General features: G+C 38.4%; 2 protein-coding genes across 4 annotated transcripts in view; one reads left to right on the forward strand and one right to left on the reverse strand.

The window, feature by feature from the left end:
• SUPT7L (SPT7 like, STAGA complex subunit gamma) overlaps positions 1 to 24,656 on the reverse strand; it is a 49,661-nt gene that overhangs the window by 9,712 nt on the left and 15,293 nt on the right. Inside the window, exons 2-5 of one of the 3 annotated variants that reach the window (XM_045549301.1) lie at positions 9,778 to 9,880; positions 5,607 to 5,698; positions 4,981 to 5,136; positions 1,338 to 1,398 (exon numbers count right to left, since the gene is read on the reverse strand). The gene's annotated coding sequence lies outside the window, so the exon portion shown is untranslated. Of the gene's footprint in view, positions 1 to 183; positions 270 to 1,337; positions 1,399 to 4,980; positions 5,140 to 5,606; positions 5,699 to 9,777; positions 9,881 to 24,656 lie in introns of those variants that run through there. The other 2 variants (XM_045549300.1, XM_045549299.1) reach the window with 2 other exon arrangements.
• LOC123636743 (solute carrier family 4 member 1 adaptor protein) lies at positions 241 to 23,144 on the forward strand. The gene is made up of 14 exons (XM_045549298.1): positions 241 to 1,404; positions 1,628 to 1,820; positions 3,626 to 3,748; positions 4,577 to 4,637; positions 4,976 to 5,115; positions 6,132 to 6,292; positions 7,278 to 7,347; positions 7,728 to 7,914; positions 12,823 to 12,934; positions 15,418 to 15,655; positions 17,912 to 17,998; positions 18,701 to 18,768; positions 20,688 to 20,757; positions 22,815 to 23,144. Exons 1-14 carry the CDS (start codon positions 742 to 744, stop codon positions 22,862 to 22,864), a joined length of 2,223 nt encoding a protein of 740 aa, XP_045405254.1. The 5' UTR covers positions 241 to 741; the 3' UTR covers positions 22,865 to 23,144.

Consider the following 24,656-nt stretch of genomic DNA (forward strand, 5'->3'; position numbering starts at 1 on the left):
TTGCCCAATGTCACAAACTATGAGGGCGAAAATCAACACAAGCTCCAGGGTCTGCACTCTTAAGCACTAAACTATGCTGCCTCAATAATTTGTCTCGGAACGAATAAATGAATGAGCTAAATAACAGAAAAATCATCCTCTTCCTAATTTCACGGAAAGGCACACGCAGGACAAGCACTGAACCTAAGGAATGTCCAAATTCCTCTGGGGAGGGGTCCTCGGTCACAGTCAGCAGGCGCAGGCGCCAATCACAGGGTCCTGAGGTTGCCGGATGTCCAGGGCAGCCGGAAGATGGGGAGGTCTGGACCAGAATCGACGCAATGTGGTGCCACTATGCACTGTTGCGTCGCAGAAGCGGCTGGGCAGCTGTCGGACCCCGAGAGGCCTGAGGCAAGGGTCGCGTTTGGCCCGGAAGGCTGGTAGGTGGTTAGTGGTCCCAGACTCCCGGAAGCGCTTCTTCTCAATCAGGCTATGCCACAGGAAGTTATTACAATCCTGTTGCAACCTCTAAAGATGTCCCTATTCTGCCCAGCAGCCCAACAGCCTTTTTCTGTTTTTCTCTTACTATGACTTTCCCGTGTTACGCACCACTTCACAGCGCTCTGGGTCGTGAAGGAGCAACTCCACCATTGCTACCCGGAGGAGTCACTGAGAGTTTGGGAGAGGGAGACGTGGAGAGGAACGCAGAGACCGAAGGGTGAGGTTTCTAGGAACAGATTTCGAGGCTGCACCCGGTTTAGGATGGCTGATATTTCTCCTCAGTCGGAGCCAGCGACACCGCAAGAAGTCAGTGGCGACTTCAAGAAGCCATCTCTGCTGGTGCCCCCGGCGGTGCGGGATAAAGACCCGGCTACCAATCCCTCAGACCCTGAGGAGGTGAAGAAAGAAAGGCTCACGGCGCGGCGGGACCCCGATTCTGGGGAGCCCGACGTCCCGCCACCTCTGCTGGACAGCGGGGACACCAGGAGTCCACAGGAGGAGCAGCCACGTCCCCCCACAGCATCTTCTTCCCCTGGCGGTTCGGCCCGGGCTTCCCCCTACCAAGAGCCGCCATGGGGTGGCCCAACCACGGCCCCCTACAGCCTAGAGACCCTGAAGGGCGGCACCATCCTTGGCACCCGTAGCTTGGAAGGGACGAGTTACTGCCTTTTCGGGAGGCTGTCTAGCTGCGACGTGTGTCTGGAGCACCCTTCTGTGTCTCGTTACCATGCTGTGCTGCAGCACAGGGCGTCCGGCCCAGACAGAGAATGCGAGGGCCACAGGCCGGGCTTCTACCTCTACGATCTGGGAAGCACGCATGGCACTTTTCTCAACAAAACTCGCATCCCACCCCGCACCTATTGTCGGGTCCACGTCGGGCATGTTCTTCGCTTTGGAGGCAGCACCCGGCTCTTCATCCTGCAGGTAAGTAGAAAAATCTACACTTGGAATCTCAGGAGCTCACCGGGCTGCGCTCCTGAGCTTCTTAAGCTTTTGTTGAGGAAGGAAATTCTCCCAGTCAGCGATTACAAAAGTGGAGGAATCAGTCTGGCCCCTCATCTCCAGACCTCTGTACACATTGCTGTATTTCTGAAAGTAACTTCTAGAATTCTGAACTCTGAAAGAACTTTTTTGCTTGGTTCATAAGGGACCAGAGGAAGACCGAGAAGCAGAATCCGAGTTAACGGTGACGCAGTTGAAGGAACTGCGCAAGCAGCAACAAATGTTGGAGAAGAAGATGCTAGGAGAAGACTCAGATGAAGAGAAGGAAATGGATACCACTGAAAGGAACAGAAATACTAGTAGCCAAGATGATGAGATGGGTTGCACCTGGGGAATGGGTAAGAAATTAAAATTGCTGGCATAGCTTAATATTTTGAATTCATTACTAGCAGTGCCCTTGAATGCTTTTTTTTCACACAATTTTTCATGACCCTGAGATAAGGAAAACATAATTTGCACTTTACTGATGTAAAAAAATTGAATATGGTCACTATGGAGTTCTTTTAACTTGTTCTTAATGCACTCTGTTGTTCAAAACTCGTCCTCAGCATGCAGTTAATTAATTTATTTTTTTTACCATTTAATGGTAAAAATATTTATTTATTAAATACTGGCCTTGTGGTATATGATTATCACTGGAGGGGGTGGAACTACATTCAATCAAATAAATGAGATATCAATATAGGATATTATCTTGATTTTTCATCCTTTGTAAAAATATCCTGAAATTTGTAATATCTAATCAGAGAAAGCTGGTCCCTTAGCAAAAAGAATACATTGAATTTTCTATAACACCAGACATTTTGAAGGATGGATATTCAGGAGATAGGACTATAAAAAGATAGAAGATGTAGTTGGGAAGACAAGATAAATATTATGAAATTACTTGAAGTACCAAACAAAAACTAGAAACCATACATATACTAGAGTAAAGGTTCAGAGAAGGGAGCAATCACTGAGGACTTAGACTTGTGCTATCTATTATGGTAGCCACTAGCCACATGTGGTTACTGAGCACTTGCAGTGTGGCTAGTCCAAATTGACATGTGCTGTAAGTGCAAAATACACACTGAATTTCGAAGACTTAGTCTGAAAAAGGAATGTAAAATATCTCATTCATTTTTTATATATATCCTTTCTTTCTCTTTTCTTTTCTCTCTCTATCGCCCTCTTTCTTTCTTTTCTTTCTTCTTTCTTTTTTTAGACAGGGTTTTGTGCTGTTGCCTGGGCTAGAGTGCAGTGGCATCATCATAGCTCACTGCAACCTTGAACTCCTGAGCTCCAGTGATCCTCCTGCCTCAGTCTCTCACGTAGCTGGGACTACAGGCATGCACTATCATGCCTGGCTAATTTTTTGTATTTTTTTTGTAGAGTTGGAGTCTCACTGTGTTGCTCAGGCTGGTCTCCAACTCCTGGTCTCAAGCAATCCTCCTGCCTTGGCCTCCCAAAGTGCTAGGATTACAAGCGTGAGCCACCGTGCCTGGCCCAATATATTTATATTGATTACATGTTAAAATGGCAATAATTTTGTCTCTTATTCATTTAATAATGTGGCTAATAGAAAATTTAAGATTACATATATATGTCTTTCATTATATTTCCATTGGACAGCACTGACTTAGGTCTTTGTGAAACTTTATAAGGAGAAGAGTTTTGAGCTGGAACTTGAAGGAGAGGAAAAGCTGTTATGAAGTTGAGCATTGGGATTAGTATTCAGGATAGGAATTGATGATTTTAAAGGAGTAATGAGTAGACCATTCTACCTGGCAGATATAAAAAGTATTGGGAAATTATATTGGAAACAAAGTATTAAACCTGAGTGTGAGAGGAGGAGAATGCCAAGCTGAGGAGCTCAGATTTTTTCCCACAATGTGGTAGGTAATTTTGCTTTTAAAATATAGTGATGGAGGAAAAAAAATTAAGATGCCACGACAACAAGTTTTGATGTTTCATACAGTTTAGAAAACCTGAAGATGCTCATACTGGTGATTTTGTGGCTGTTTCACCCCTGCCTCCCAAATACGTATTTTTCTTTTCATTCCAGATAACTGCACCTTTATGCAGCCTGAAAGGATGGTGGGTGTCATTCACATAGTCTCTTCTCATGTCTAATTATCTTTCCTTTCTTTCCCATATCCTATAGGAGAAGATGCTGTAGAGGAAGAGGCTGAAGAGAACCCCATTGTTTTAGAGTTTCAGCAAGAAAGGGAGGCCTTTTATATAAAGGATCCAAAAAAGGCTCTCCAAGGTTTTTTTGACCGAGAAGGTATGTAAACAGATTCTGACCCTACCAGTAAAATGTATCCTTGTTTTCTAGAGCTTCAGGTAGAGCATTATACTTAGAAATGCTGTATTTTATCTGCTGTCCTCCTTGTTCAGTTCTTGCATTTGTGGTTGGTTGCTTCAGGTTTATATTAAAATTATTCCTTATTATTTTAGTGGTAGAAAAAAAGAAAATCACAAAAATCTTTTTACTCTTTCTTCTCATCTTGTAAAAAAGGAACTATTTTTTCCTGACTCATCTCATTCTGGGCTTTGGTGGTGGGGAAATTGAGCCAACTTCCTGTAATTCGTTATTCCTAATTCACCTGATCTTTTGTAATTCCTAACGTGGATTTTGACTTTATATGATTTTAAAAAATGTTTCTACAGAGAATTGTTTCAGTAAAAATACTTTGAGAGAACATTTATGTGTATATATGTGTGTATATATACATATAGGTATATATTTTATATATGTGAATAATATATGAACGGCTGCTTTCTATACTTAATACTTACGCTTCTAAAAACTAGGCAACTGTTATAAAATAACCACTTAAGTCTATAACTTGTAAAAAGTGTGAAAGCTACCATACAGTGAACAAAGCTATGTTGGAGAGTTGACCATTTTGATCTCAGTTTGCTTTTTTCTTTGCTTCAAACTCATTCTAATTTTATTATCAGATTATAATCTCCAGGAATAATATGAAATGGATTGAGATTTATTATTCAGTGTGGTTTGGGAACTTATTTAACCTTTGTTCTCATTTCTCATATCAACTAGTAATTTTCAGATCCTATTAACATTGTTTTGTGTTTTTTTCTCCCACAGGAGAAGAATTAGAATATGAATTTGATGAACAGGGACATAGCACTTGGCTCTGCAGGGTGAGGTATGTTATTTTCTTATTAAAGTCCATTTCTGGAAGGTGGCCAATTTCAGCTTTAATTTATGGTTATAGACAACAACTCAAAGAGTAACTTAAGTCTTAATTTTAGGCTCTTCCTAAATTTGGGCTTTGATAGCTTAGTGACACTTATGTTATTGGGGAGTCAGGTGGGATGGGTGAGAGGTGGAAGGTAAAGATTTGAAGTCCAGCCTGGCAAGACAGAACAAGATGAACTGAGAGACTGAAAAACCATCTAAAAAACCCACAGCTATTAGCATATTAGTTGTTTTCATGAGGAAAGGAGCTTAGTGCTATGTACAATTCCCACCAAACCAATGCAGATTACCTGTGGATGATTCGACTGGAAAACAACTGGTGGCTGAGGCCATTCACTCAGGAAAGAAAAAAGAGGCAATGATCCAGTGCTCACTGGAAGCTTGTCGGATCCTTGATACTTTGGGATTGCTGCGGCAGGAAGCAGGTCAGTATATAGGAGCCCTTTCTTCTTAAAAAGAAAAAAAAAAAAAAAAAAAAAGGAAAATTTAACACAAAAGATAGTAAAACCTCTTTATAGGGGAAAAGGTAAATGTACAGAATATTTTGAAATGAAAAGAAAAAGAATCCTGATCTTAATATCCTCAAGTAGCCATTGTTTATATTCTCCCAGACATTTTTATGCATATATAAATGTGTGTTTGGAAATAGATCTTTTAACAAAAAGCAAGCACTGATACACAAATATAGTCACATTACTTACACTCTTTCGTGACTTACTCTTTTAACATAAGGATGTATCATGGATATTATCCATATTGATATGTTAGATTTACCTTGTTTTTTTAAAGAAGTCTGGCTATAGCAACACTTATTAATAGGCTTATATCTTTATTTATTTTAAAATTAATTTTTATTATTGCAAAGTAACTTATGTCTGGTCTAAAACTACGAAAAGGCTTATAACAAAATATATACCTGTTTCTTGCCCTAATGCTCCTCAGTCCTCTTCTGTAGCAGCTTTAAACTCTTTCAGTTATTTCTTCTGGCATTTAAAAATACCTCTATTTCTGAGAAACAAGAATATCCTGTTATATTTTGAGTTTTTTATTTTATTTATTCATTTATTTTTTTAAGAGATGGGGACTTGCAATATTGCCCAGGCTGGTCTTGAGCTCCTGGCCTCAAGCAATCCTCCCACCTCGGCCTCCCAAAGTGCTGGGCTTACAGGTGTAAGCCACTGTGCCCAGCTTGTCTCTATGAATTTAACTACTTTAGGTAGCTCCTATAAGTGGAATCATGTGATATGTCCTTTTATATCTGGCTTATTTCATTTAGCATAATGTTTTCAAGGTTTGGCCCTTTCTTTTTATGTATAGTTTCAAAGCTTGTAGAATCTTCTTTTAATAGTTGATAGTGATTTTTTAAGGTGCTTGTCTACTAGCCTTCTTTCTTTTTTTTTCTTGAACTTATTTTATTATCAATTATTTTATCCATCTCTAGTATCTCGGAAAAGGAAAGCCAAGAACTGGGAGGATGAAGACTTTTATGACAGTGATGATGACACATTTCTTGATCGAACTGGCCTGGTTGAGAAGAAGCGTCTGAACCGAATGAAGAAGGCTGGCAAGATTGATGAGAAGCCAGAGACCTTTGAATCATTGGCAAGTTTTATTTATAGAAGTGGCTGTGGTAGTTTAATTTTTAAATAAAATAGTGTATTATTTAAATATGTTTTATGATAATTATAATTTTTAAAGTAGTAGCACTGAAATGTGGCACTGAAGTATAACTTTTGTGATCTTTTAATCTAATAGTAACAAACAACTAGTCTTATCCAAGGTGTTGGGGAAAAAAATTTGGCTTGCTGCTAGAGATTTTCCTCCATGATGGTATTGATCCATTAATGAACATTCTTTGGATATGATAACACCCCCCAAAAAGAAAGGAAAAACTTCCAAGTTAGGGCAATCTAAGGTGAAATTGACTTTAGGCTTCTGGCAGCTAAGAGGAGTCAAAGGAATTTTGAGGAGCATAGTGTGGTAATATATAGTCATAAGGTGGTATTAGTTAATATGTAGGTTAATTACTTAACTATTACCCAATAGGTAGGTAATAGTCTACCTATTTGACTAGAAAAAACATAAAAAGATTAATATTGCAGAGTTTGAGAAGAGAATGAGGAAATGGACTCTCAAACATTTGGTGGGAATGTACAATACAATCTTTTTTATGGTCAGTCCTGTAACATCTTAATATTAAAAATGTATTGATCCAGCAATTTCATTTCTAGGAATTTATCTTATAGATAATTCATTTATAGTAGTCTTCAGAGCTTAAAACATTACCCATCATCAATCCTTTTGTTTCATCAATGAAAACAGAGACCTTGAGCTCTTTCTTCTGAGTAAAATAAAGTCTGAGTTATTCATTCTGTTTAATTCTGAGTTCTTTAATTCAGAAATTAATTCAATTAGAATTAAATAATCAAATGAAAAATGTTAACTCCATAAGAATCAGATTTAAATGGATTTCTGAATTATCTTCTTAAAACTTATAGTAATAATAGTGAAAATAAGAGGAAGATAATAAGGAAACATAGTTCAAAAGAAGAAAAACTAGCTAACCCTGTTGATTTGGGTATTACAGGTTGCAAAGTTAAATGATGCTGAAAGGGAACTCACTGAAATTTCTGAGAGGCTGAAAGCCTCAAGCAAAGGTAAGTCATTTATCAAATATTTATTGATATATTAATACCATATATAGTGCACTATGCTAGGTACTGGGGCTACATTGGTTAGTAAGATACGTCATACAGAATATGAAGTCTTTCTAAGGGGCAACAAAGCCCCTTAGAATGAGAGAGAGCATTATAAATAATTTGCTTTAACTTCTTTATTTAATAGTTGAGGTGAATGAAGCCCATCGAGATAAAATGACTTCTCAGTGTCTCACAGCTACAACCTGTTTTCTTATTCCTAATATCAGTGATGTCTTCTGTACAGCTTTTGTTAGTGACTTTTCTATGGAACCTTTGACTGAATTTAAAAATATTAGAGCCCATCTTTTCTAAACATATGTTATCCCTTTCTTGGACAGCTCTATCAGAATCACCATCTCAGGATTCTTTAGATGCATTCATGTCAGAAATGAAATCAGGGAGTGCTTTAGATGGTGTGTCCCGGAAGAAACTTCACCTGAGAACTTTTGAACTGAGGAAAGAACAACAGAGACTTAAAGGGTTAATAAAAATTGTAAAGCCAGCAGAGATTCCAGAACTGAAAAAGTAAGTAAGTCTTAGTTATGTTTGGAATTTTAAATAAGCAGGGCAGTGTAGATAACATTTTGAATTATCCCTTTATCTTCTTGGTAATGATTACATAGTAGAAACATTATACAAGGAACCCTTTGAAGCACAGAAAACTGTGGTTTCATAGAGTAACTAAAAACCTGTTTGGTTTATGAAATATAGACTGCTAGAGGAATTTTAGTGAAAACTATGTTGATTTCTGGTTCATTAGAAGGCTCTGAAGGGTTTTACTTAAGTCTTTTAGTGCAGAATAAACTTCTTTAAAAAGCAACAAGCACAAAAGACTAATTTCTTTAATATATAAAGATCTATGAATGGTAAGTAGACAGCCAACCACCTAAGAGAAAAATGAGCAAACGATGTCAACTGACAGGCCACAGAAAAAGAAATGCAAATATCTTTTAAATATATACAAAGATGCTCAACTTTGCTCATAAGAGAAATACAAATACTATAATGTACCACCATTATTTATCTGTGGATTTGATGAAGGTTCATTAAGTATGATGATACACTGTGCTGATGAAGCCATGTTGAAAAGGCACTTTCTTATATTGCTCATTGAAGAGCAAATTAGTGCATTCTTTATGCAGGACAAATTGGCAGTATCTATCCTGTTTACAAATGCACATTCCCTTTGATCTAACTATTTTATTTCTAGGAATTTGTCCCTCACATACATAGAAAATGATGAATATATATTGCAGCATTGTTTATAATGGTAAAAGATTAGAAATCCCATAATGTTTATCAAAAGGGATGAGTTAAATAAATTATAATATAGATATACAATAGAATACTGTATAGCTATAAAAAATGAAAAAACTATGTAAGATATGGAAACACTATCAAGATATATTAAGTAACAAAAGCGAGGTACAAAGTATGTAACAGGTACTATCTGTATAAAAAATGATGATAGGGGAAGAATACATAGGTAAGTAGGCCATTGCTTATGTAGGCATAAGGTCTGTTTAGGTCAGGTTCCCTAAAAATAGACTCTGAGATGGGGATTTGTCTGCAAGTGATTTACTGAGAGAGTGCTCTCAGGAGAAATCTGTATGGGTGTGAAGGAGGCCAGTGCAGGGGAAGAAGCTGGGCAAAGATGTGGTTTCAGGAGAGCCTGAATGGTGCCACAGATGCCATGGAGGGAAGGGGCTTGGGCTTATACCCTCCTCAACCCTTCAATGGCCATGACGGGTGGGGGATTGGGGTGTAGCGATTCTGAGAAGGTTGTAGGCATGAGCCTGTAGCAGACAATGTCTGCAGTAGCTGGTTGGCCTGGTAAAGGGAATCTGGGAGGAGTATCAACAGCATCTGCTACTGGATCTCTGGAAAGATTTATAAAAACTGATAACATTGATTGCCAATGAGGAGGGGAACTGGGTGGCTGGGGGACAGCAATGGGAGGAGAGAACTTTTCCCAGTATATATCCTTTATACCATGTGAGTTTTGAACATATGAATATAATTTCTATTCAAATATACTGAATTTTTAAAAAAGAAAATCCTGTATCAAATAGCCATACTGTTTTAGTCCTAAATTTACAATAACGTGATTACAGTTCTAGTTTTGAATGTCAGATAGCTGGAAAAAGTAAAAATTATATTAATAATTTTGTTCCAATAAAATATATTTGTTAATAAAAGTAAATCTCTGCTTTGAAAAAAAAAAACACCTCTCAGAGCCTGGGTATGTGAAAGTTAATATTGTATACATTAAGCAAGAGGAGGAAGTGGGGGTTTAGAGACCTTTCTTACTAGGAAAGCCCCAGTTCCCACAAGGAAGGTGGAGAGAGGAGAAGAGGGAGATCCCTGAGAGGAAAGGCTCTGACTTACATTTTCCTTCATAAACAAGTGGCTGGAAGTTGTGAAGTAGGGCTCAGCGTGAAGCAGGGTTTAGCTTGCCGTCTTTCTCTTTCTTTTTCTTCTGGTCATAAACCTGGGGTTAAAGCAATGGAGCTAGATTAAGCACACTAGATTAGCTTTGACAAGAGCTTGGCACAGCCACATTTCAAAATCAGGAATGACAATCTTGAATAGTAGGGTTTCTCATTGTTTCACATTAAATCTACACCTAGTCATTTTTTAATCTCTTTTCTCAGGAATGATAAATCTTAGATGATTTTAAAACCACAGATGAAAAGATGAGTACAGATTGTCTTTTAATGCCTGTATCTGTCATTCCTAAGAACCAGTTGACAACAACTTAGTGTATTTAAACACTTTTTTTTTTTTTAAGTATGATTTCTTCCTTTGAAAGTGGTGAAAACATAATCTCCTGGAAGTTAATTTTCTTGTTAACTTTGATTTTGGGGAAATTATTGGAACAGATGAATCTAAATCTATTCACAAACATCTAAAAGATTATTGAGTGATTTGTAAACAAGATTTTGGTAATAATTCTTCCTACACTTGGCTGATATTTTGAGTGTGTGTGTGTGTGTATGAGAGAGGGAGAAAGATCCAATCTTTCAATCTGACAGTATTTTAAAATTTTGTTATATGTGGTCTCATCAACAAATTTCAAAAATGTAGAGTAGGTTATTGTAGAAATAAGCAACCCTCATGAGCACAATCCAGGTGGGCATCTCAAAAAGTGACACTGGCTAGCCCAGGAGTTCAAGGTTACAGTGAGCTATGATGGCACCACTGCACTCCAGCTTGGGTAACAGAGTAAGACCCTGTCTCTTAAAAAAAAAAAAAAAATCGAAACTAGCTAGATGATTCACCCACTTATGAAGTTTAGAAAATTTCTTATTTTCTTTATTCCTGTGCTGTCCAGCATAACACCCGGTAGCCTTATGTGCTATTAAAATTGAAATTTTTAAAAATTAAGTAAAATTAAAAATTCAGATATTCATTCACACTAGCCTCATGTCAAGTGATTGACAGCTACATGTGGCTAGTGGCTACTGTATAGAACCTTTCCATCATTGCAGAAAATTCTGTTGGACAGTGGTTGCTTTAGATTGTCAGTAAGCATTTATTAAGTCCCTCACCCCTGTGTATAAAACCTACAACTTGATGCTGGGAGCATTACATAGAAGAGTATCTAGATACTGAAAGCTACCTCCTCTTACATAGATGTAGAAGTAAAATGTTTCTGGGGCCCTTTCTCATCTGTACAGAAAATTCATCCCCAAATTACTAGCAGGTTTATTCAAAGATTTATATATAGTTTGGATATTTAATAAAGTGATTTCTAGATCAGTCCACAAAAATCCATTTGACCGACGTGATATTTGAGTTACCTTATTGATAGTGAGGAGACAGGTTAGTAGTAGAGTTACACTTCTTGGGTTTAGTTCTCGGCTCTATCAATTACTTTTTAGGCATTTTGGGGTAAGTTATATAACTTCTTTGGTCTTCACTTTCCTCATCTGTAAATTGGAGGTAATTATGGTACAAAACTTAAATGAATAAAGTGCTTAAAGTACTTAAAGTGCTGGCATATATATTACCATCATCATTTGTAACATTGTTTTTGAAGAGAAAAGGCAAAAACTCTGGAGGCATATCTGGGGTAAACAAACTATCAGTGAGTTTTAATTCTAATTCTATAATCCTTTAATTTGATAAGTCAGCCCTTGCTGGGAGTTCTGGGCTAGAAGACATAACATCAGCTTCCTCCAGAGCCTCCTCTCCTGCTGTCAGTCTGTGTGTTTGCTTGGTTTTCCTCCCTTTCCTACTTTTATACTGGCCTGGATGCTGTGTATCCTCTCCCTCCTCTTCTTACTTGAGGATTGAACTTCCACACTTTCTGCCTGCCACACTCATTTCCCAAGCAACTCTTGATGGTGATTCCCATCTTCTGCTTTTTCATCTCTATTGGGCCAGTCTTTGCACAGGCCAGCTCAGCTATTTGATGTAACTGAAAAAGCACTTCTGTTGCTGTTGGTTTTATCTTTCTATGCCAGAGCCTTCCTGAGGCCTTTGAGGAAGGGTGTGAAATGTAATGATTTGGAAATGGGTCTTTTGGGCCAGGCAGGCAAGATTCTTCTGGTGGCCTTAGCAAGGGAATGGATTTTACTCTGGTAGGGAGGAAGAGGGTAGGGCTGGGCTCAAGAGGGCTGCTGAGGGGATTAGACTTAGGTAAAAAAGGTAGAAGTGGCAAGTGGGGCTTCAAGGTGGGCCAGGGTGGCCAGTGTCTGGTATGGGTCACTATGAGTTAGGAGTGCCAGTACTGTCCTTATACTCCAGTTTGCAGAGCTGTCCCATGGTCAATGTGAAGAAAGTGCAGGGCTTTCTTCCCTAGTCTCGTATGGTTATTCTAAGTTTTCCTCTGTCTCCTCATGCCATCTTCTCATTGCCACCTTTGTCTACTCTCTGAATGTCTTGTCAACTCAACTGCCATACCTTTTGTTTTTACTCTGTTTTCTCCTTCCCGTTTCTAATTTCAACTTTTCTCTTCCTTAGCTTTGGCCTAGTGGACTTAGCTTTTATGACTATTTTTAGCCAATGAGAATGTTGACAAGCTTACCAGTTGCAGTGTCTCACTATGCCTTTGTCAGTATAACAAGGGTGTACTCCTTAAGGCACTCTTTAGAGGTTGGCGGGAAATAGGGCTTTATACTATGGATCCATCCAAGTAAAGACATGGTCATAATTATACATTGCCCTTTGCCAGTGACCTTTGTACTGTAGTCATTTCATGGATTTGAAGTCATATAGCATGTTGCAAATTGCTAGACTAAGAGAGCAACCTCATCTTGCCCTTAATAGCTCTGTGTCTTTGACAGTCAGCATTACTGTTGTTCATTCAAACTCTGCTGGCCTGAATACCTCTTTCTATTGTTGCATGCTTAGATATTCATTTTGTGATAATTTTTGTTTTGCCAAAACTCACTGGAATAGATATGTATAATTATTCTTTCTTCCTAGGACTGAAAGTCAGACTACAGATGGAGAAAACAAAGCTAAAAAACTCTCATTGCCTCTCTTTGGTGCCATGAAAGGAGGAAGCAAATTCAAATTAAAAACTGGAACAGTAGGGGTAAGTTGTGAGTCAGGGTGTTAAACTTTTAGCCCTTGAGTTATTCCTGAGTTAGTTTTTCTTTCTTTCTTTTTTTGTTTTTGAAAATGCAAATGATTTATTCCCTGGTAATGTGAGAAAAGGATATGGGCTTGTTCTGATCACATCTTTTCCAGAACTTTGTTCTTGGGTCTTTCTCTTCAGCTTAGGGTTATTAAGAATTCGTGAATTGATTCATGCCAGTCAATTTGCAAGTAAATGATTTATAAATTAGAATACCAGTTTATTAATTTCTGATGACTGTTGCATTTAGGAATGAATCTTGGGCCAAGCACAGTGGCTCATGCCTGTAATCCCAGTGCTTTGGAAGACTAAAGTGGGAGATTGCTCGAGGCCAGGAGTTTGAGACCTGCCTGTGCAACATAGCAAGACCCCGTATCTACAAAAAGTAAAAAAAAAAAATTAGCCAGGCATGGTGGTGTGTACCTGTAGTCCTAGCTACTCAGAAGGCTAAGGCAGGAGGAACACTTGAGCCCAGGAGTTTGAGCCTACAGTGAGCTATGATTAAGCCACTGCACTCCAGCCTGTGTAATGTTGAAGCCCTGTCTCTTAAAAAAAAAGAAGAAAAGAGGGTTTCCTATATTAAATGCTTTTTCCCTGGTGGATAGATGTAATATGCAGACTATATTGTTAATAACATGGTGTGTCAGCTGGGCAAGGTGGCTGATGCTTGTAATCTTAGCACTCTGGGAGGCTGAGGTAGGAGGATCACTTGAGGTCAGGAGTTCGAGACCAGCCTGAGCAAGAGCAAGACCCTGTCTCTACTAAAAATAGAAAAAAAAAATTAGCCAGGCAATTAAAAATAAATAAATAATAATAAATAAATAAAAATAGTAAAATAAATTAAAAATAAATAAAAAAACCAGGTGTGGTGGTGAGCACCTGGAGTCCCAGCTACTCGGGAGGCTGAGGCAGGAGGATCGCTTGAGCCCAGTAGTTTGAGGTTGTCGTGAGCTAGGCTGATGCCATGGCACTCTAGCCCCTGCAACAGAGCGAGACTCTGTCTGAAAAAACAAAAACAAAAACCTGGTGTGTGCACCTGTCTCTGCCATATTGTTTTCCTTACTTCATTTAATCCTTCTAACACCTTATGACATGTAGGAATGTTTATCTCTTACTGATGAGGAAAGAGTGAGAGGTTAAATAACAGATCATAATAGCATTATGTAACTAAGCTGGCAATTAGATCAGGTCTTTTGTCCCTTGAGTTTCATGGTCTTTCCACTATAACACCTCACTGGCATATATTTTTGCTTTGTGTATATTCCTATTCATAGATTCAACTTTTAGAAGGTTTTCATCACGCCAAGGAGCTGAACTTTGAGTGTTAGTTTTCTAGAGCAGCCATAATAAAATGGCTTAAGCAACAGAAATTTATTTTCTTGCAGTTGTGGAGATTGAAAGTCCAAGATCAAGATGCCAACAGGGTTGGTTTCCTCTGAGGCCTCTCTCCTTGGCTTGCAAGTGGCTCTCCCTTGCTGCCTCTTCACATGGTTGTCTCTCTGTGTACTTGCACCCCTGGTGTCTCTCCTTTTACAGACACCAGCATTATTGGATTAGGACTCCACCCTAACAGTGTCATTTTAACTTAATCAGCTTTACTTAATCACCTTTAAAGACTGTATATCCAAATACAGTCATGTTCTGATGTGTTCTGCAAGTTGGGACTTCAAACTTAAATTTTGGGGATGGGGCAGGGAACACAATTTCAGCCCCAAACACCTTGAATTAGGGTAAACTGCCCTCTGGTCGCAGAGGCCTGAAGTCCCAGCTCTATATTCTGAATATGATTTACCCATGATGGAGGCTTTTTACTAAAAAGCCCTCCTTAGAGGATTACTGCACTAAATCATATTTTAAAAGATGATATAAACAAGATAAACTTTGGTGCCTTCTCTCTATTCTATAACTGTGACCAACTTTTTCTAATAAGTGCTTTTATTGAATGGTCTTGAGTGAATATCTGGCCTTATTCTTCAAGAAATTTTTCTTCATGATTTGTTTTACTGATTGACTTGTCTTGTTTCCTTGAAATTATGCTAAATCTAAAATGAAAAAGTAGTACATATGATTTATTTCTTAGGAATGTGCATTTGATTTATTCCTTAGAAGATTTTGTAATAAATTAAGATATTGTAATATCATAAGGCATAACAGGACAGAATGCCGGTAGCTGCTACTCACTTGGAATAAATGTTTTAGTTCCCTACAAGCTGTTTTCAGGTGTTTTGTATTTAATAATCTTTGACCTAGAAACTTAAGATACTTGTTTAGGATCCTAAGATGAGTAAAATTTCATGTGAAAGTCCTTCCAGCAGACTTCTGGGGTACATCGACCTAGAGAGGCTAGACATTCTACACATTTAGCTTAACCTTCTTGAAGAGATTTTTCTTGTATTATCATTAGGTAGAAGTACTTGTTCATGGTTTTGTTTCCCTCATAGAAGTTACCCCCCAAGCGTCCAGAACTCCCTCCAACTCTATTGAGAATGAAGGATGAGCCTGAAGTAGAAGAAGAGGAGGAAGAAGAAGAGGAGGAAGAGAAAGAAAAGGAGGAGCATGAAAAGAAAAAAGTAGAGGATGGAAGCAGTAGGCCACAGCCAGAGATAGAGCCAGAAACAGCAGCACAGGAAACGAGGCCTCCCACGGATCTCACACATTCTAAAGAAACCCCAACCCACGGTAATATCTTTCTTCTCCTTCTTGTATTGTTCAGTGGGCAATTGCATTGATTGTGGATAGGTTTTAAAAAGCAAGGCCAGTTCTTTTTTTTTTTTTTTTTTTTTAATTTTAAAATTTTAAAATAGACAATATTTTCTTTACTCAATTTTTTTAGTTTCTCTTATTTCAAGTGGAACAGGCTGTAAGCAAGGCCAGTTTTTGTTTGTGCATTTTGACTTTATATATGTGATACACTGTCTCTATAGTAAGGAAATAAACTTTCTTGGTTTTCCTTTGACTGCCAATCATTATTTACCCCCTTTGAAAATTAAGGGTGAATATTTCCAATCTGTTCCAGAATTACAGAAAATTGAAAGCTGTAGAATCTAATGCCACAGCTGCTTTGGAAAAATTCTGACCTGCTGCCACTGTATGAGGTGGAGGACAGTGGAGTAGGGTGGATGATAGGGCCTGATCACGTGGTCTCAGGAGAAGTCACCCCTTACTCATTTTTCCCCCATCCCTAAAGCAGAAGCTAAGCATGATTGTACCTGTTGGAGTAAAGTTCTTAAGAAGGATCATGCCTCATTTATCTTTTTGTCTATAGAACCTAGCAGAACATCTGGATTTTATAGTATCCACTCACTTTAGCAAATATTAATATTTGATGAAAAATATTGAAAGAGGGAATTGATGGATTTTTCAAAGTATTTTTTTCTGATTATAAAAAGAATATATGTTCATTTTAGAAATTATAGATCATTCATAAAAGTCCAAAGAAGAAAAGAGAAATCTCCCACAACCCCAGCCATAGAGATCATTGTTTATCCTTTTAGTACCCTCTCATTCCTTGTCAACTACAGGAGTTATTTTTCTGCAAATTGGTCAAACTGCTTAGGGAGGTAAAGATCTCACAGAAAATAAGGAGCATGAGGAGAAACATAAAAACTGGAAGTAAATGTGTGTGGGAATTGCATGCATGTCTACTTCCAAAACAAACCAGGCTTGTCTACTAAACATACCAGGCCTAGTATGTAACCTTTCTCTTGACACCTTCAGTTGTCTGAGAAACAGAAAAGTTACTGTTTCCTCATCTGTAAGAGATAAATCTTTTGTATTTATATTCTACTTTGTTTAGTTATTGGCAAAATGCCTGGCCTTTTCAAAAAGATACTTACATACTTTTTTCTGAGTCTGGTCTTTGGTCCATACATTGTGAGGGTGGATATAACATGCCAGTAGGAAGGGGAGCAATAAGTATTATATTTTTTTGTTGAAGGGACCAAAGTAAATATGTGTATAAAAATAGCACAGATTTTAAAACTTGGTTTATATGATTAAATAATTAGTAAATCCACAGATTCACAGCTGATGAGGGATTACTCCAGGCCTTTTATTTGATTTTATTTTTTTTGGAGACAGAGTCTTACTCTGTCTCCTGGGCTAGAGTACAGTGGTGTCATCATAGCTCACTTCAACCTCAAACTCCTGGGCTCAGGTGGTCCTCTTGCCTCAGCCTCCTGAGTAGCTGGGACTACAGGTGCATGCTACTACACCTGGCAATTTTTTTTTCTATTTTTTTGTAGAGATGGGGTCTTGCTGTGTTGTTCAGGCTGGTCTGGAACTCCTGGGCTCAAGTGATCCTCCTGCTTCAGCCTCATAGAATGCTAGGATTATAGGCATGAGCCACCGTGGCTGCCCAAGGCCTTTTTTTAATCGGTGTTTTTTTAATTAATTTTTTACAACATTGGGATTATATTATACATGCTATTTTGTAACTTGTTTTTTCTTCTCTTAAACTGTTCTTTTTAAAATGTGGTTTTTAATAAGAGACATAGTGGTCTATCACATGCATGTACCATAATTTATTTAATTAATTTTTAATTGTTAAACATGTAGGTTATTTCTTAATTTTTGCTATTATTAATACAAACATGCTTACATATATAATAATAAATCTTTGTGCTCATCTATGATTTTTTTTTGTAATGTTTTCCTGGAAGTAGGGTTTCTAGGCCAAATTTCTAGCCTTTTTAAGACTTTTGGTAAGTATTGCCAAAAAATTTTCCATGAAGTTGGCAAGTTTTTTAAGTGGAAAATTGGTGCTTCTCTATTATGCATCTGGAGGCACATTTATTGAAAACCTTATTAAGATTAGCTGAAGCTGATGATAGTAAAACTGGATGATTATGTATGTATTTAGCTTCTCCTTTTGTTTTCTTATCTTTCCACCATAAATTAAATAATAACAATATGCTTTGTTACTGCTTTTTATAGAAAACATGACTCAACTCAGCCAGGTGGAACAGAATAAAGATTATCAAGAGATTAGCAGAACAGCTTCATCACTTGAGGAACCCTCAGGCAAGTAGTACAGCAGACTCCATTGTTGCTCTGCACACAGGCGGCTGACTGGTTTTATAGAGGAGGGGCTGGCAGCTAACATGGAGGCAGCACAGAGAATGGCCTTACAGATGTTGGGTAGATGCTGCCGCTAGGGCCCTGGACAAAATTGGAATGTATGAGAGGTTTGTGTTTGATGCCATCCCAGTAGCCTTTCTTGTACTCCTCTTCTACCTCCTGAAGTTCCTTCTCCCTGCCCCACAAAGCACCTGATGCCTCAATGCTTCTCTCTGGCTGTGCGAAGCCCTCCACAGTTTTACATCTCCCAGAGTCGAGTATGTAACTATAATGGGAGTGGTTCCAAAACTATTAAAAGAAATTGGTTGAAAGTTTGGCCGAGTAAAAGAACTGCTTTCTCTCATTTTACCTATGATGGTTAATTGGTGGACTAGTAAAATCAACCTCATTTCCTTTACTTTTTCACTTGATGTGTTTATATTCAAGCTTGTAGAATAGCCTTAGGACTTAAAAACTAGAGTTATTAGTTAAGGAAGAATTCTGTCTTCTTAATATAGTTTTTATAGTAGTAGAGGAATTTTTGAGAACTGGATTGTCCTGGGCATCTTGTCTTCAGTAATTGTAATGCTCTCTTAGGAGGAATTTTCTTCCTATTTTACTTACACTGAAAATAGCTATTGCCACTTTTTTTCTTTCTTATATTAGCATCAAAGAATGAATATGAGAAAAGCAGAGATGAATTGAAGAAAAAGAAAGCTTCTGGTCCAGGCAAAGTAAGTATTTCACTTCTCTGGGAGTAAAAATGAACCCCTTTGTCATGGGCCACATCCAGAAGAGTAAATCTTACTTTGGAGATTGACTTAACAGAGTTCCCAGTAGCTTTATCTCTGCCTCTTAGAAATCTGAGTTCTCTTCTATTTATATTTTTGAATTCTCTATTGTCTTCATTCACCCTGTTCCCTATAACCACTCACATACAAGTTACCTCTTTTATTAGTTTATGAATCTTTGTTTTGCCATACAAAGACATTTTAATAATATGCTTTTATATTCCTCCTTTTATTACACAAAAGGTAGAGTATAGTATACTCTATTCTACGTCTTAATTTTTTTAACTTATTATGGAAATCATCCTATATATTGAGAGCTTCCTACTATATGGCTATACTTTATGTAGCCAGTTCTCAATAGATGGAAACTTGGATTGTTTCCAGTCTTTTATTACAACAATGCTATAATGAATAATCTTGTGTATACATAATTTTATGTGGATGTGGTAAGCTCCCAGAAGTAGGATTGCTGGGTTGTGTCAGGAGGTCCCTAAGACCACTGGCAGGTTAGGTAATTCACAAGAGGACTCACAGGACTCAGCGTATGGTTATACTTGTAGCTATGATTTACTACAGAGAAAGAATACCAGGCAAAATCAGCAAAGAGAAAAGGCACCTGGAGTGAAATATGGAGGAAACCAGGCACAAGCTTCCAAGGGTCCTCTTCTAGTCAAGTCACACAGGATATGCTTAATTCCCTAAGCCATAAGTTGTGACAACATATGTGAAATGTTGCTAACTAGGAAAGCTCGTAAGAAACTCGATGCCCAGGATTTTTATTGGAGACTGATCACCTAGGCATTCCCTGCCTATCATGTACCTAAATTCCAGATTTTCAGAAGGAAAGCAGGTATTCAGCATAAACCATATTGTTTGTACAGTTTAGGCACAGTGAGCCACTCTTGTCAGTTAGAGTAGTAGTAACCCTCCCGAAATCCAGGTTCCCAGGTGCCAGACAAGGGCCAGTCTTACAAACAGGCTTTCAAAGGCTAGCAGTGAGTCTTACTCTGTTAACTCTTTTCTGCATGTTGGACAAAAAGCAAATGCCAAATTTTCCTTTCTGGGGGTTATACCATTTAGCACTCATACTTGCAATATATTAACTACCTCTTTTAAAGAGCTTCACATCACTTTTCACTGGCTGAAAACCAGTCTGTTGTGGCCTTGTGGGAAAAAATCTAGGTTCAGAGAGAATGCTCTCACAAATAGATTACTTATGTCAAGATCATCAATGGAAACTGTTCTCTCTTAGTTTTTGTTTGCTGACAGGCATAGGGACAGTAATTCTTGGAATTAAAATTCTTTTGAATAAAATAAGCCATTTTTGCTAACATTTTTGGCACATACCTGTAATCCCAACTACTCAGGCGACTAAGACAAGCAGAATCACTTGAGCCTAGGAGTTTGAGGCTGTAGTGAGCTGTGACCACGCCACCGTACTCCAGCCTGGGTGATAGAGCGAGATCCAGCCTCAAAAAAAAAAAAAAAAAGCCGGGCATGGTGGCTCACGCCTGTAATACTAGCACTCTGGGAGGCCAAGGGGGGAGGATTGTTTGAGCTCAGGAGTTCGAGACCAGCCTGAGCAAGTGAGACCCTGTCTCCACTAAAGAAATACAAAGAAATTAGCTGGACAACTAAAAATATATATACCAAAAAAAATTATCCAGGCACGGTGGCACATGCCTGTAGTCCCAGCTGCTCGGGAGGCTGAGGCAGAAGGATTGCTTGAGCTCGGGAGTTTGCGGTTGCTGTGGGCTAGGCTGACGCCACGGCACTCTAGCCTGGGCAACAGAGTAAGACTCTGTCTCAAAAAAAAAAAAAACATAAAAAATGTATGAAATAGTCCATTTTTTTCTTTGCAGCTTCCAGCAACACTTTCTTCCAAATATCCTGATGATGACCCGGACTACTGTGTATGGGTCCCACCTGAAGGTAAATTGTTTTTACTTTTCTTTTCCTCTAGGATTTATTTATTTATATTTTTGAATAGGTAATATATATTTAAGGTTCAAAATAAGTTAAGTTACAGGAGAACATAGTGAAAAGTCTCCCTTCTGATGGAATAGGTAGATCTAAAGAGACGTATCAAGCAAATATAATTTGTATACCCTGTTTGGCTCCTTATTCAAACAAACAACTGTTAAAAAAAATTAGCCAGTCAGATTAATTTTGAACACTGCCTGGATATTTGATGATACTAAGAAATTATTGTTAATTTTTTTAAGTGTGAATGATGTTGAGCTATGTTTTTTGGAAGAAGTCCTTAAAAGTGTTCACAGACAGCCGGGCGCGGTGGCTCACGCCTGTAATCCTAGCACTCTGGAAGGCCCAGGTGGGAGGATCGCTCGAGGTCAGGAGTTCAAGACCAGCCTGAACAAGAACGAGACCCTGTCTCTACTAAAAATAGAAAAAAATTATCTGGACAACTAAAAATATATAGAAAAAATTAGCCGGGCATGGTGGCGCATGCCTGTAGTCCCAGCTACTCGGGAGGCTGAGGCAGTAGGATTGCTTGAGCCCAGGAGTTTGAGGTTGCTGTGATCTAAGCTGATGCCACGACACTCTAGCCCAGGCAACAGAGCAAGACTCTGTCTCCAAAAAAAAAAAAAAGTGTTCACAGATAGAATGACATCTGGGATTTACCTTAAAATAATCCAGTAGTGGAGGACGAGGGAAGATAGGAGAAGGGTAATAATAGATAAAGCAGGATTGGCCACATACTGATAATTATTAAAGCTGAGTGATGGGTACATGGTGTTCATTATATTTTTCTATTTACTTTTGCATGTGTTTTAAATTTTCTTTATTAAGTTAAAAGAAAGATGGCCGGGCGCGGTGGCTCACGCCTGTAATCCCAGCCCTCTGGGAGGCTGAGGCGGGTGGATCGCTCGAGGTCAGGAGTTCGAGACCAGCCTGAGCGAGACCCCGTCTCTACTAAAAATAGAAACAAATTATCTGGACAACTAAAAATATATATAGAAAAAAAAAATTAGCCGGGCATGGTGGGGCATGCCTGTAGTCCCAGCTACTCAGGAGGCTGAGGCAGTTGGATCGCTTAAGCCCAGGAGTTTGAGGTTGCTGTGAGCTAGGCAGACGCCACAGCACTCACTCTGGCCCCGGCAACAAAGTGAGACTCTGTCTCAAAAAAAAAAAAAGAAAGAAAAAAAATTCTGGTTATGCCTCAGCTACTCAGTTTTTTCCCTCAAAAAATAACCAGATATTATCAGTTTCTTATGAATTCTTATATATATATTATAAAATGCCTATATAGATGATAAAATACATAATATTTCACCACTTTTTTACACAAATGGAAGCATATTCTACATGTTGCTATTAGTACTATGTGGAGATCCTTTCATAGCTATTTATAGACTTCTTTTTTTTTTTTTTTTTTTATGGCAGCATCATTCTTTTTTATGGTGTGGCTATACTTATTTAAACAGTTCCCTCAAGGGTATTTGCTATGTTTCTAGTCTTTTGCCATTACAGACAACTCTGCAATAAGTACCTCTAATGTATGTAATTTTATAATATGTATAATATATAAAGTATAGAGGTGCATCTATGGAAAAATTTGTGAAAGTTAACCTGCAAAGGTATGAACATTTTTACGATATTATAAGTTGCATTCTATAGAGATTGTACTGGTTTTATGTTCCTACACATGCTGGTAAGGCAGTGCATGAGATGGTTATTTCCCTATATGCTTATCACAGCTTGCTTTTTCTATGAATGCAGTTTCTAATGTACTAGTAATTAACAGAAATTTAATTACTAGAAATGTTTGCTTTTTATATGCTAATAAATGGTAGGGTAGAAGTGAAAAGAGAACATATTTTGAAATTGTAAACAAAAAGTAAAATTTCTATCACAGAAGAAACCTCTTTATCTGTTTTCTTTTTGTCCTACTGATGTCTGGATATCTTGTCCCTCCTGACATTGGAAGAGTAAATGTATGTATATCTTTTTTTAATGCTCTGATCTAGGCCAAAGTGGAGATGGCAGAACCCACCTTAATGACAAATATGGCTATTGATTGCTTCAGAATCCCAAAGGAAGACCTTGTGGACCATGCAAATTGGGATATTTGGGATAATATATGAAACTGAATGGCCAGAGAAGTGAAGATGATCATTTGGAAAATCTGGTGACTGGCCTTTTCTTCTGTGCTTTTGGCTTCCTAAATCTATCTGCTCATCTGATTCTTCTGAATTTGATATTTATGTTTAAAAGTGTTTGTATATGTATGTAAAAAGGGAACCACATATTTTGAGAATTAGTAAAGTGAGGGACATGACTTCATGAAAATGAGAAGGTGACAGTGTTTCTAATATTGATTAAAGGTCACAGCCTCTTTCACTAAGACTTAATGCTTTTCTTGTGCAATAAGGTGCTTCTGGTGGTTAGGTTGTAGGATTCAGTGATATTGCCTCCTCAAATAACTGTTGAAATATGGGGTTATGCTATGGGTGTGACTCTCAGTTCCTGTCATTCTTTAAACTAAAAATAGATTCACAGGGCTTCCCACTGCCTCCAACTGTAATCCTCCTGCCAGGTGTGAGAATAGACCCTGACTAATCAGGACATAGTTAACCATTGCACCACCTCATGCACTCAGGCACTAGTCCTGATAAACACTGAGCCAGATGAATGTCCAGTACTTGACCAATCATTTAGTCATTTCTCTGGTGGAAGGATGCAAATAAGTCATGGAATGAACAGCTGGATGTGTTCTGCCCAGTGTGGGGCTTCTCACCTCTGTGGAGAGGGGAATAAAAGTTCCTTCCTCTCTGCAAACAGGAAGAAATGCTAGAAGATGTCTTATTCTTTCCCCTCACCTTCCCCATCATGAATGCCTCACTTCCATAGAAAGGAAAGCCTAAGAGTGAGGCGAAGTGGAGAGCATTTGGGTTTGGCTGAGGCAGACTAATCAGCAGGCAGGAGAAGTGCTGTGGCCCAGCTAGAGAGTGGATGAGGGGGACACGTTCCTAAAATGGATTATACATATGCACGGAGGTAGGCAGGAAGCAGTAATGAGCAACTTCAGTTATCCTGACAGATGTGGGAAGTCTGGTCTGCTAAAAGTGATAAATCCTTCATCTCTCAAAAAGGAATGTTGGTATTATGAGACTCTGTAATGGTGCACTTCATTCAAACTAACAGGGAAGAACTGGTTGATGATATAAGAAGTGACAGGAATTTGGGTAGGGAGTGACCATGCCATCTTGCATTAAAACAGTGGACAAAGGTCTAAGCCAGATCAGTGGGCTTCAAAGATGAAACTCTACCAGGGGTGGGGAACCTCCAGCCTTCTATTTTAATAAAATCCTTTTATTTTTATTAATACATTTTTGTTCATCTTTCATATTTTTATTTTATTTTGAAAACAAATCTAGGATTTGTTCTGTAAAATTTGGCTTCAGTCAAAGGCTTAAAGATCTAGAAGGCCACATGTGGCCTTAAGGCTGCAGGTTCCCCAATTGTATGTGGGACCCTAATACTTGATCAGGTAAAAGTATACCTGCTGTGGTTGAAATGAAGGCAAAGGGCTTGGAGCTCTACACACAACCCCTCTCCTCCTCACTCTACCCTCTTAGTCCTCACAATGACCCTGAGGAATCCTGGGGGCTCCACAGAACATAGTCTGCTAATAGGAAGGCCAAATGTTCCTACCAGACATTCTGGGGACACTAGGTATGGTCCCATGTCTAGAGATGCTGAAGGCAAATAATATTCCATATGCTGAAATAAAATCTAAATATGTAGCCTGTACAGTTAACATTGGTTAACAGTGGTCGGTGGACTTGATTTAAAAGATCTGCACATGA

The sequence above is a fragment of the Lemur catta genome, chromosome 4 (genome assembly GCF_020740605.2).
Source record: "Lemur catta isolate mLemCat1 chromosome 4, mLemCat1.pri, whole genome shotgun sequence".
NCBI lineage: Eukaryota > Metazoa > Chordata > Mammalia > Primates > Lemuridae > Lemur > Lemur catta.

Coding starts and splice junctions, on each gene's coding strand:
- LOC123636743 (XM_045549298.1), top strand. CDS start 742: ATGGCTGATATTTCTCCTCAGTCGGAGCCAGCGACACCGCAAGAAGTC. Junction 1,821..3,625: donor GGGTTGCACCTGGGGAATGG/GTAAGAAATTAA, acceptor CATATCCTATAG/GAGAAGATGCTGTAGAGGAA. Junction 7,348..7,727: donor GCTGAAAGCCTCAAGCAAAG/GTAAGTCATTTA, acceptor TTTCTTGGACAG/CTCTATCAGAATCACCATCT.